Source organism: Gorilla gorilla, chromosome 8, assembly GCF_029281585.2.
Source record: "Gorilla gorilla gorilla isolate KB3781 chromosome 8, NHGRI_mGorGor1-v2.1_pri, whole genome shotgun sequence".
Taxonomy (NCBI): Eukaryota; Metazoa; Chordata; class Mammalia; order Primates; family Hominidae; genus Gorilla; species Gorilla gorilla.
In genome coordinates, this window is record NC_073232.2 from 25873052 (window position 1) to 25886782 (window position 13731).

A 13731-nucleotide genomic window follows, 5' to 3' on the forward strand; every position below is an offset into this window, starting at 1 on the left:
GCTCCTGGGAAGATAGCAAATTGTGGTCACAGCTGGACAACACCAGCAAGCAAGAGGCACATCGTGGTGCATGAAGAAAGTGGGCATGAATTCCAAGTATACGTATAATCAGCATGAAATGGAATAAATCAGAACACTTCTTGGCTGTGTGCAATTGTAGGGTCCATTTTGATGAAAAGCTGACATCCAGTCAGTGTCTGCTATTCACCAAAGATTTGGTTGGCAACTCCCAAGTAGACCTGGGCTGTCGCTTAATTGGTCTGGCCACCTCGAATGACTGAATTTATATACTCATGCAAAAAACAGTTGCTTGGAAATAAATGGTGAGCACCAAAATTCCAAATCAAACCAATTCTTATCAGTCCAGGGAAAAACAGAGACATGAATCACACAATCATAAATTTACATGCAAAATTCCAGCTATAAACAAGGCATTATGATGGGGCTGTTGAGAATATATAATTGGTGGCTTTACCTAACTGGGGGAAGTGAGCCTGCTCCGAGCGAACCCCGATGGCAGGAAGGGCCATGGCTAGTTCAGACAACAGAGAGAAAACCAAGGAGGAAGGGGTGAGGAAGGCTGCAGAGGGGGCTGCAGGACACGTTAGAGACTCGGGCCACTGTCCTGAATACAGCAAGGAGCCACCAGGAAGCTTGGTTTTTGGAAAACATTACAATTCGGAAAATAGGAGTCAGAAAGGATGCCGGAAAACAGTCAGGTATGTTTTGCCCTAGTTCAGGTGAGAGATCATGGTTATCTACAATGCTGAGTCACTCAAGGAAAGTATGCATATTAGGTAATGAATATACAAAACTTGGGGGGAAAAAAACCCCAAAAACATTAAACATATTAACCAGAGAAGCTCGTCCTAGTTCAGAGGTCTCAACTAGGAGCAATTTTGGGACCTCTGGCAAGGTTTGTAGACATTTTTCTATTGTCACACTTGGTGTGATGGGTAGTATCTAGTGGGCAGGGGCCAGGACTATTGCTAAGCGTCCTACAGTGCCCAAGACAAGCTCTCTCCCAACAGAGAATTATCTCAATCCAGGATGTTATTGGATGTGTATTAATCTTACTTGACTATTCAACATTTTCTTCACATGGAATGATACCAAATTACTCATTCCAAACACATCTTTTCTCAAGGATACTCCTTACCCACAGCAATAAAACATCAAGTCATTAAAAACATTTCTATTGGGAAATCAGTCCATAGGAAGAGATGTGAAATAGCGCTGATTCATAGCATTGGTTTAATAATTCTCAGCTCTTTAAAGCTGTATTGTTTCAATTGATTTTTAAGCACTGGGTATCCAGCTGTTAGTCATCCTACTGAAGACAAATTATATTAGCCATTTATTAGATAAGGGAGGTGCCTGGCGCTGGACCTACTGAGAACAAAAGTGCAGATATTCTGCCAAATGCCTAAGATCAATAAAAATGTCAGGAAAAAAATGCACCTACTCAATTTTACTTAATGATCTCTAATTAGATTTCCCCCTAATAATCTATCCAAGGAAACAGTATATGGCAGTTTTTTATCCACATTTCATAAAATTATAAACACAATTTATCAATAGATAATCTGTATATATATTTTATATATATATGTATTTTTTTGAGACAGTCTCACTCTCACTCAGGCTGGAGCGCAGTGGCACAATCACAGCTCACTGCAGCCTCGACTTTCTGGACTCAGGTGATCTTCCCACTTCAGCCTCCCAAGTAGCTGGGACTACAGGTGCGTGCAACCATGCCTGGCTAGTTTTTTGTATTTTTTTGTAGAGATGGGGTTTTACCATGTTGCCCAGCCTGGTCTCAAACTCCTGGACTCAAGTGATCTGCCTGCCTTGGCCTCCAAAAGTGCTGGGATTACAGGCATAAGCCACCATGCCTGGGCCATATACTACATTTTTACAAACATTACTAAACAGGCAAAGTAAGAAGGGCTAAAACTTAATAAAGAGCCTCAAGTTCTTTAATGAAGGAATCCAAGAATGCTTAAGTGCTTATACTTTTCTGAAATCATTAATTATAGATCTGGCATCTCTACCTTTTGGCCTGGGAACATAAGTTTAATAATAATGATGATAATGGTGATGACAATGGTAAAGAGTTATTCAATATTCATTTCTGCCTTGCCTATCAAGAACTCATTTCATTGGCTATATGACAGAGGACTCATCAAAACTATATTGAACCTACAAAATGTTACTTAACTGTCATCAGGTCAAAAACTTTCTGATTTTTCTTAGTGTTCTATATAATTCAGTCAGGTTGTAGGTTATATTTTATCATTCAACTATTTTTTTAAACAAATGTTTACTGACATAATTGCAGATTCACATACATTTGTAAGATATAATATGGAGAAATTCCTTGTACACATTTCTGAGTTCCTCCAATAATGACATCTTGCAAAACTGTAGTATACTATCACAACCAGGTTACTGGCATTGATATAACTCACCAATTTTACTCAGTTTCCTAGTTTCACTTGAACTCGTGTGTGTGTGTGTGTGTGTGTGTATTAAGTTATATACAAGTTGTACACAATTGCATTCAAGATACTGAAATTCCAATACCACAAGAATCCCTAAGTTGCTCTTGTTATTTATAACCACATACAGTTTACTCCTACATTGCCTTCTCTCTAACCTCTGGCTCTCTGCTTTCCATTTCTAAAACACTATCATTTCAAAATATTATATAAATGGAACAGCAGAGTATGTAATCTTTGGAGGCTGCCTTTTTTCACTTGGCATAATCCCTCAGTGATTTGTCCAGATTGTTAATCTATGAATAGTTTGTTTTTATTCAGGAGTTACATTCCACGGTAAGCAAGTACAACAATTTGTTTAACCGTTCACCTGTTGAAAGGCCTTAGTGCTGGTTTCAACTATTACAAATAAAGGTGCTATTTATATAGATTCGTAAACAAGTTTTTGTGTAAACATAGTTTTCATTTCTCTCAGATAAATGCCCAGAGTGCAATTGGTAAATATTATGCAATTGGTAAATATTTGTCTTCGAATAGGTGTGTAGTGATAGCTCACTGTGGTTTTAATTCATACTTCTCCAGAAGTTAATGACGTTGAACATCTTTTCTGGTATTTATCATCTGTATAGTCTCTTTGGTAGAATATCTGCCCATGTCTTTTGTCCATATTCTAATAGAATTGTTTGTATTCTACTGCTGAGTTTGAGAGTTCTTTATATTTTTTACATAGTAGTACATTGCCTATGTGAAGAAAATGAACAGACCGGCTACAGACTGGATGAAAATATTTCAGATGGCATAAGATTTTTAATTTAAATGAGGTAAAATTTATCATTTTATTTTTTCTCTTATGAATCATTCTTTTGCTGTTTCATCTAAGACCTCTTTGCCTATCTCCAGGTCCTGAAGACATCTGCTATTTTTTTTTCTCTAGAAGTTTTATATTTTACTTTTCAGTCTATCATTTATTTTGAGTGAGGTTTTCTACAAAATATGAGGTTTAGGTTGAGATTCATATTTTTTGCCTGTGGATGTTCAATTGCTCTAGTACCATTTGTTGAAAAAACCATTCTTCCTACATGGGAATGTTTTTGCACCTTTGTCAAAAATCAATTGAGGATGTTTGTGTGAGTGTATTTCTAGGTTCTCTGTTTTCATCTGGGTTTTCAACCAATACCACATTGTCTTGATTACTGTAACTAAGATAAGTAAGCCTAGGTAAATAGTAAGGTAGAATTCTTCCTCCCATTTTATTTTTCTTTTCCAAGATTCTTTTAGCCATTGAAGGGTCTCTGCCTTCATATAAGTTGTGGAAAAAGTTGTCTATGCCTACAAAAGACTGGATAAATTTGGATAGGAATTGCATTAAACCTATCCATCATTTTGGGGAGAAGGGACATCTTTACTATGTTGAGTCTTCCAATTCATAAATATAATTGTCTCTTTCATTTAGGTCTATGCCAGCATTTCATTATTTTTAGCACTCAGATCCTGCACATATTTGTTTGGGGCTTACTTGGCAATGAGACCATTTCTATATCTACACTGATCCATCTGATCCTTACTAGGCACTTCCCATGGGAAAGAATGGATGATTGAGGGAGACAGAGCTTTCTCCTGTTTGGCCTCTTACACCACAGCAGAAAATGATGAAAGACAGGACTGTTACTTACATTTTGGCCTGTTGTTTTAATTAGCTGCTCCAACACTTGGCAGCTCAGTTCTCTCCAGCTCAGCTCAGTGCTTAATAAGATATTCTTTCTGTTATTGTTTTCTAGTTCAGTTTTAATATAGTCAAAGAACACACTCTGTATTTCAATTCCTTGACTTGGTTGAGGTTTTTTGATGTCTCAGGATATGATCTACCTTGGAATGTTACAAGAGTTCCTAAAAAATTGTGTATTCTGATGTTGCTGTGTGGTGTATTTTACATATATATATATATATATATATATATATATATATACTCACACACACATATATACACACACACACACACATATATGTCAATCAGATCCTATTAACTGATGGTTTTGTAGAGTTCTTCTATATCCTTGTCAATTATCTGTCTCGTTGTTCTATCAATTACTGAGAGGAGAGTGTTGAAGTCCTCAGCTATAACCGAAGATTTGTCTGCCTCTCTTCTTAGCTCTATCAGTTATTGCTTTATGCATTTTGCGCCTCTGTTGTTTGGTGCATACACATTTAGGAGGATCATTATGTCTTCCTGGAGGATTGATCCTTTTATCATTATGTAAGATTCCTCTTTTTCTGTTGTAATTTTCTGTACTCTAAAGTCTACTTCATCAGATATAAATATATCCACTCCTGCTTTTTTTGGTTAACCTTTGCATGACATCCTTTTCCATCCTTTTACTTTTCATGTACCTATGTGGTTGAATTTGAAATCAGTTTATTATCACTTAGATCATGTTTTGGCTTGATAACCTGTATTGTGATTGGTCTAACTAAACTATTTACAATTATACTGATATATATCAGTTCTGTATCTACATTTTATTATATAACTTCTGTTTACTTTATCTGCTTTTTGGTCCTTTATTTCTCTTTTCTTGATATCTTGGGGATTCCATTTTGATTGATATTAGCGTTTCTCTGTACATTTCTTCACACAGTTTTGGTAGTGGTTGTTCTGGGTGTGACAATGTGCCTATGTGATTATAGTAGTCTACCAGCATCCACATCTGACCACTTGTGGAAATGTGATTTCCATTTAGGTCCCCTTTCAACTTTTCCATATCATTATACTGAGTATCAGAGGGCATTATAATTTCTTGTTTTATTAGATATGATTCACAAGCTTTATGGGGAAAAGGATATTCTATTGTATGTATACATATTTTTGCTTTTTCCACATTCCTTTTTCTTTTCTCATGCTCCACGGTTCTTTAATAATTTCATTTTTGTTTGAAGAACTTCTGTTTGACCATCTTTAATGGTAGGTCTCCTAGTGATAATTTTGTTTAGTTTTCCTTCATATGAGAAGTTTTTATTTCCTCTTTACTCCTGAAAGATAGTTTTCCAGATATAAAATGTATGGTTGACAATTCCTTTGTTTCAGCACTTGAAGAATATATTGTCAATTCATTAGGGCCTCCATGGTTTCAGATGAGAAATCTGCTTTTATTCTAACTGGTCTTCCTCTCTAGGTAATGTCCCAATTCTCTCTGACTGCTTTCAAGACTTTTTGTTTTCCTTCAGTGTTCAGAAGTTTAATTAAGATATGTCTGAACTTACATTTCTTTGTGTTTATCTTGGTTTAGGTTCACTCAGCTTCTTGAACCTATAGGTGTGTTTCTTTTGCCAAATTTGGGAAAGTTTACAGCCACTAGTTCTTTGACTGTTCTTTCAGCTGCACTCTGTCCTCTCCCTTTGAGAAAATGTTGAATCTTTTGTTATTGTCCATGAGTCCCTAAGTCTGTGTTGATCTAATTTGTTTGTTTTTTCAGTCTATTTTCTCTTTGTTGTGCAGACTGGGTGAATTCTACTGTTCCATCTTCAAGTTCACTGATTCTATTCTCTGTCATCTCCATGCTACTATTGAGCCTATTCAGCATGTTCTTTATTTATGTTAGTGTATTTTTCAGTTCAATAATTGCTATTTAGTTCTTTATTGTAACCATTGTTTTTTTGCTGATATTTTCTATTTGTTTCAAGAGAGCTCGTCAGTGATTGTTGAAGCATGTTAATGGAAGCTACTTCAACATCCTTGTCATATATTTCAACATCTGATTTATCTCACTGTTGACATCACTTGATTCTTTTCTCTTTCAAGTTGTGATGTTCTTGATTCCTGATATGACGTGTTCTTTCTGATTGTACCCAGGACATGTCATTTATTATGTTAGGGAACTTTGGGTCCTATTCAAATCTTTTATTTTAGCAGGCTGTCACCCTGTTTATGTTTACCACGTGGCCTTGCAAATTTGCGGACTACAGTTCCAGTTGCTCTTCAATATTCAGAATCTGTGTGGTGGAATTCTGGTCTGCTTGGTTTACATGGTGCTACCAGGGCTCTCACTGGTTCTTGCTGGTGCTACCTGAGGGACTCTGTGTGTTTCTCAATTGAAGGCAAAGGGTATAGTAATTTTCCCCTACCAATACCCCCGGGTACCTCAATGTCTCTGGGTGGAAGAGGAGCATGTCTGGCCTGTGGGGACAAAGAGGCTTCCCAGACTGGCCCCTTTCTGTGACTGGGACCCATTTTTCCAGTCCCACCTACCCTGGTGTCTCTCGGTGGGTAAAGAGAATCTCAGCTTTACAGGTGTTAAGTGGCTTCCTGCAGGGGCTGCTTGCCGAAGCTGGGTCCCTTTACTGGTTCCGTCCACCAACACAGCATTTCTTGGCAGAAACAAGCATCTCGGGCCCATTAGGAGAAGACGAGTGCTTCCCATGGCCACTTATTTTTGGCAGGGTTCCTAATCCATCCCACTCACCAGCAGCGTTGGGCTTGCCCGATGTTATCAGAGGGACCCCCATTCAATCCAGAGAAGGAAGGAGCCTAGGCCATTTTCCACATTCCAGTTTTACAACTGGAGCACTTGAAAGTTTTACTTAAGTCTGAATACTTGATATTGATTCATTTCATGAGAAGAGAGTTCATTTAGTTTATGGAAAAAGCCATTAAGAAAAGTGTATATTAAATGTATTTTATTATATACATATGTTATACACATATGAGATTTTCATTTGAACAGTAAGCATGGGTCAATGAGATATAAAACATCATTTGAGAGTTGATAGAAGTAATAACACTGACAATAAAAGCCACTTTGACTCATCAAGTGACTTTAAATTCCAAGTACTTAGCACTACCTATGTTATTACATCGTATTATCTCCAATGCTTAAAACAGCCCCACTAAAGAAGGAATCATGCTCTTCATTTTACAGTTGAATAACTTAAAGGCCAATTGTTTAAGTAGCTCAGAGAAGAACATGCAGGAGGTAGGTATGACAGACATGAATGGAGGGGCTAACGTGACCAGTGTTATTTCCACTGGAAAGGCACAGTGGAAATAAGGCACTCTTTCTCTAAAAGGCACAACCTTTTAGAGATATAACTTGGAAGATGCAAAACAGTACAGATGAAATGAATTTCTAAGACAGTCACCATAGTCACAAGTCAGTGGAAAGTGACAAGCCACTGCCACACGAGCAGCATTTATAACTTTAGATTTTGAAAGAGCTTTGCTCTCCTGATGCCCCATTCCCATCATTTTTACATGGCTTTCTCACGGTTTTTTCAGACTGTGGGGTCTTAAGGCCCAAGGTGGAGGCTAGCATTAGCTGCTCCTTCAACGTTTCGTAATTTTTGTGGCATGCTTTAAATTTTGCCTGTGGTAGTGCCCTACATTATAAAGGGTATTTTTCTCTTTAGGATCTATTAGAAAAGTAAGAAAGAAAAGAAATTCTAACTCCTAACAGTCGAGGTTTCTCACTTTCTCACTTTTCATCCAAGGAATCCAGGCAGCAAAATTTTCTTACTTTGAGCGACAATGAATCATTTCTAGCTTAAACACTAATGTTCACAAAACCAACTTGGCTCCAATTAAATGAACAAGTGTACTAACCTTCACGAAGCTGTTCTGACATTGTCCATCACCGCTGGGGATTAGGAAGTTGTTGTCAAAGCTGATCTCCAAGTGTTTACTTTTGTGAGTAATGGCCGTCCAGGAACATCTGCTGTTTTCGGGAAAATTCTGAGGCCAGTGAGGGGATCTGATTGTACCATTATCGGAATGAAATATTCCACCACAACCTGAAATATTGTCATGTAAAAAGCCATCAATCAGCAAGGAAAGTAATTTTGGAAACTCAAGACTGCTACAGAAGGAACATTTCTAAATGTGAGATTTCAATTCATCATTTTTTACAAGTGATCATCTTCCAGTCAGGTGCACAGCAAGCTCTCTCCATAAATGGAAAGGTGAGTTAAATTGAGAGAAAATTTCAGCTGTTACAGTTGTGTTACAATGATATTGAATTCAACCAAGAACACTAATCCGTGCCATAGAGAGGATAGATTTCCATCCTGTCTCCAAACAAGAGCTGTATTTTTATTCTCTTTGAGCCTATGTAGTATATGTAACTTGGCAATGCTAAGTTCTGTATTTTATTACCATTCACACATGAGAATATTACTCTACACTCCATTTGCAACATTACTCTAACTGGACTAGAGAAAGTGATTTTGAGTTGGGGAAAATTCTTTTATTAAGCAATCTGATTGATTCATATTGAAACTGACTGATGGATCAAAATTAATTACGTAGATTCAAATGAAGAAAAATCTAGAATTTTCATACAAAACAAAATGAAGTTAAAGAGGCATTCTCCGAATCTTTTGCTGTGAAACCCCTGGAAATCAGGGATTCACCTAAAACTCCCTTCTCACTTCAATAACAGCCAGTGGTTTTTAACCAGGGGAAGTCTGACTCAGTCAACAAAGAGCTTCATAATAACTGTGACTCTACCAGAAAGAATTGTCTTGTGTGATATACAAGATTTACAGAAATCCCTAATAAAGTATGTGATACAAGTCCTTGTATTTTCTGAGAATTTTCACAATGTTTATACTTTCTACGCACAAAAACTATTCTTTTAAAATGAAATCTGTCATATTTTGACTCAGGACCCATTCACTACAGCATTTGTTCTAAATTACAAATCTCATCTTGTCACCTTCCTTTTCAAAACTCTTCAACAGTTTCCCATTGTTCAAGGGATAACGTATAAACCAAGGCTGTTTATGTTGTGGACTTATTTTCCTGCCCTCAGCTCACCACTCAGCATTCTGCTTTTAGGCTCCAGATATTTTCAAGCACTTGGGATTCCAACTCATGTTTCTATTACTTGAGATTCCCAGGTTGTGCCACACCCTTTTGCCGATGAAGGCAGCATCATGAAGTGTTGAGATCAAAGTTTCTGGACTGAATTGCCTTTATTCAAATCCTGACTCTACCAATTATCGGTATGTATCTGGGCAAATGATCAACCCATGCTTCCTCAGTCTCTGCCCATGCAAAATAGAGACGCCAGGTATTGATATTGTGTTATCCCACCAGGGTTGCTGCATGAGATGACATGTCCAAACATTTAGAATTAAGCCTGATGTAAAGTAGGTACAAAATGTACATATTATGAGTTCATAATATACATCACTAAAAAGAAAATCAAATGGAGCAAACATTTCTTTTACCTAAAGTTTGTGTGTTCCATGTAGCATAAAATCCACCACCTTGCAATGAATGGTCTGAGTTAAAAGTCACGACCAGCTGATTGGAACCTGACTGTATTGTCCTGGGGTTTGAATTTCCACAGTACTGTCCTATGATGGGTGATTCAGGGGACCCACCATTCCTGACAGTGACGGAGTCCCAAGCACAAGTTGTATGGGGTTCAATATCAAAGTCACTAAATGTGAGCTGCAGGAGAAAAAAGAAAATGGTTGTCAGTGAGCTTTTATCAACCGTTACGAAGATAAGGCCCTTACAAATCGTTTAATTTTGTTTTAATTTTTACAATTTGTATTTTTGTCTCTTATTTAATTCTCCCTTCCCCTCTCCTTTTTTTTCCTTATTGAAGGTTCTCTTGGAAATTTTGAGAAAAGACATTTCCCTGGTTTGGGATGGCAACACATATTAAGAAACTGAATACACTTCTCTCTAAGATGCAGAATTATCTTCTGTGTATATCTTTCCCTATGCTTAAAAAAGAGATTTCACTCTTCATTAATAATAAATGCCAATGTATGTGCTCTAGTGAGAAAATGTTACGGAAAAACAGTGATCTCATTGTAGAATCAAAGCCTTCTCTAATCACTTGCTTACTAAAAGAGCTCCATTTTCATGCAGGACAGGCTATTGTGGTTCTATTGTCTCAGAAGCATTTCAGCCAGTCATTAGCACTCACAGTGATGGTGTGCCCTTGTGGGGCCTCCAACAGCCAAGAGCAGTGGGTCAGGCTGTCATAAGCATTTGGATAGTTGGGGCTTGTGATCACTCCACTGTCACCTATCTGTATTCCGCCACAATCTGAAATGAGATTGGTAACCCTCTCAATAAAACAGAAGTAAAAAAAAGAACCGATAATGCCAAACTAAGTAGTAATCATAACCATCAGATTTTGTGATTAAAAACATAGTAAGGCCAGGCATGGTGGCTCACGCCAGTAATACCAGCACTTTGGGAGGCCGAAGTGGGCAAATCACCTGAGGTCAGGAGCTCAAGACCAGCCTGGCCAACGTGGTGAAACCCCATCTCATTAAAAATCCAAAAATTGCTGGGCTTGGTGGCGTCTGCCTGTAATCCCAGGTATTCAGGAGGCTGAGGCAGGAGAATCGCTTGAATCAGAAGGTGGAGGCTGTAGTGAACCGAGATCATGCCATTGCACTCCAGTCAGGGTGACAGAACAAGACTCCATCTCAAAAAAAAACCATATATATATATATATATATATATACACCATATATAGTATATATATATATATACACACACACACACACCGTATATACTGTATATATATATACACACCATATATAGTATATATATACACACTATATATAGTATATATATTTGTATATACTATATATAGTATATATATTTGTATATATAGTATATATATATTTGTATATATAGTATATATATTTGTATATATAGTATATATATATTTGTATATATAGTATATATATTTGTATATATAGTATATATATATTTGTATATATAGTATATATATTTGTATATATAGTATATATATGTTTGTATATATAGTATATATATTTGTATATATAGTATATATATATTTGTATATATAGTATATATATTTGTATATATAATATATATTTGTATATATAGTATATATATTTGTATATATAGTATATATATTTGTATATATAGTACATATATTTGTGTATATATAGTATATATATTTGTATATATATTTTGTATATTTTTTGTATATGTATATTTTATGTATATATATGTATAAAATAAATGAAATTAAATAGAAGAAAAGTAAAATTGGGTAAAAGTTTAGGAATAACAAAATTCCATACGGTATTAGCATAGAAAATTGAAAATTGAAAAACAAATACATTTCTGAAGAATAATATGGTCTGATGTTCAATACAAATAATACTGTTTACTGAAACCTGACTCTTCTTTGAATCTGATGAAGGAAAATCAACTGGCAAGATGGTTGAGTGAGTAGATAATCAATTTCACTCCTTCAACCAGCCATTTGGTTATAACACAAAGGAATGTTAGATAAAACCATAACTAAAACGTATTTTGATTCATAGCCAACTCAATGGAAAGAAAAGCAGCTCTCCAAAATCTAGCAGCAGTAAGTGTACTCAAAGTGAGAGGAGTGAAACTGAAAGAGTGAAGTCTGAGAGGGTAAAGAATGCAGGTTTGGGTCCCAGGGTTGGGCTCTGAGGTTTTGATGACCGGGTAGGAGGAGAAGATAGGGCTCTGGGTCTCCACAGAAGGAAGGACTGGAATTGAGACTTTTACATGAAGTTGGGAATCTAAACAAACTGGCATGCTCGTGAAAAGGCACTAGAAAACCTCCCATTGCCAAGGGAAGCAGTCAAGAGTAGGGCTGGGTTTTCCAGCACAAACTCTGAATGTTGCATATGCAAATCCAATACAAAACACTAGCAAATAATACCCATCATATGTATAAAACACACATCATGACAAAATAGGATTTATCCCAGAAATGCAAGGATGGTTTACCAAGAGAAATAAATCTTTCATATAATTCGTCACATTAACTTATGAAAGGAGAAAAAGTTGAATCATCTCAATGGATGCAGAAAATCATCTGATAAAATCTTATGCCCATTTACATTTAAAAAAAGCTTTTTCACACTAAGGATGGAAGCGACTTTCTTTAACAAAAGATATTTATTGGAAACTTAAGAGCAACCAATATATTTAATAATAAAATGTCATAGACAGTCACATCCAGGTCAGAAACAAGATGCTATCATTCCTTCTGTTCAGTATTCAATGGTGGCCCTAGCTAGCAAAAGGATGCAAGAAAATGAAATTAAGTATTACGACTGAAAGCATAAAGAACTAACATTTGCAGAAGTTTACACAGAAAGATCAAAAAGAATCTATAGACAACATATTAACACTAATAAGAGGATAGCTAGATCTTTGGACTAAAGTTACATGTATGCAAAATTATAAAATTTATAATAATCACACAAATTATAAAATAATGTTAAAATTATTCAATAATAATTAATAATTATTAATTATTAAAAAATACTTATTATTGAATAATTTTAAAATTAAATAATAATTTTAAAATTATGCAATTTATTATTGAAAATTTTTAAATTAAATAATAATTTTAAAATTATGCAAATTATAAAATTTCTAGATATCAGCCACAACCAATTAAAAAATGTAATTTAGAAAATCTCATTGATAATATTAACAAAACTAATAGCAATGTAGAAATAAATCTAACAAAATATATAAGAAATCTTTATAAAAAAATAATTAATCTTTATAAGTAATTTTATCAAGATCTTACTTATAATTCTTACCTGTAAAGGAATACTTTGCATGGAATCCAATGTGTTCTACACGTTCGTTGGTGACAAAGTGAATCCATACCTGAGAATAAGGTATAACCAATGGCAATGTAGGCTTTGAAGGACCACAAAGTCTCCACATCAGGGGCCCATCAGCATCACCTGAACAAAATAATATACCAAGTGCCATCATTGATACAGCTTTTGAGAAATACATTCAATGAATTTGATAAAAACAAATTTCAAGATATTCATTGACACACATTTAAATTCTGATTTAGTAGCAGACATTGCACAATGTTTCTGTGTCTCTGTTAACTGCAAAAGAAAGTCCCTCCAAGGGGGTAAAACAAACACAAAAAAATCAAAGCAATTTTGAAATGAACCTCTATGATGGACACCATTTTGTTCCAATTTGTGTTTTCATAGTTATTTCAGCATATCTAAACAGAGATACAATGAATTAAAATAGCACTTTTGGACACACCTTTTGTAGGGTGTAAGAAATATAATACCAACAGTGATAAAATATATCCTCAAGATAAAGTGATCATTGCCTAAAATTTGAAAGATCTCTTCACCATATTCAATCAACTGAAATGGACTCAATATTCAGCATTCAGGCCAAGAGCTGTCAGATCTGAGCCTAATATTT

At 35.6% G+C, this 13731-nt stretch overlaps 1 protein-coding gene across 1 annotated transcript in view; it reads right to left on the bottom strand.

The window, feature by feature from the left end:
• CUBN (cubilin) overlaps window positions 1–13731 on the bottom strand; it is a 309428-nt gene that overhangs the window by 68920 nt on the left and 226777 nt on the right. Inside the window, exons 51-54 of the mRNA XM_031015408.3 lie at window positions 13089–13238; window positions 10436–10557; window positions 9723–9948; window positions 8095–8282 (exon numbers count right to left, since the gene is read on the bottom strand). Of these exons, the coding sequence (XP_030871268.3) occupies window positions 8095–8282; window positions 9723–9948; window positions 10436–10557; window positions 13089–13238 (686 nt within the window). The remainder of the gene's footprint in view (window positions 1–8094; window positions 8283–9722; window positions 9949–10435; window positions 10558–13088; window positions 13239–13731) is intronic.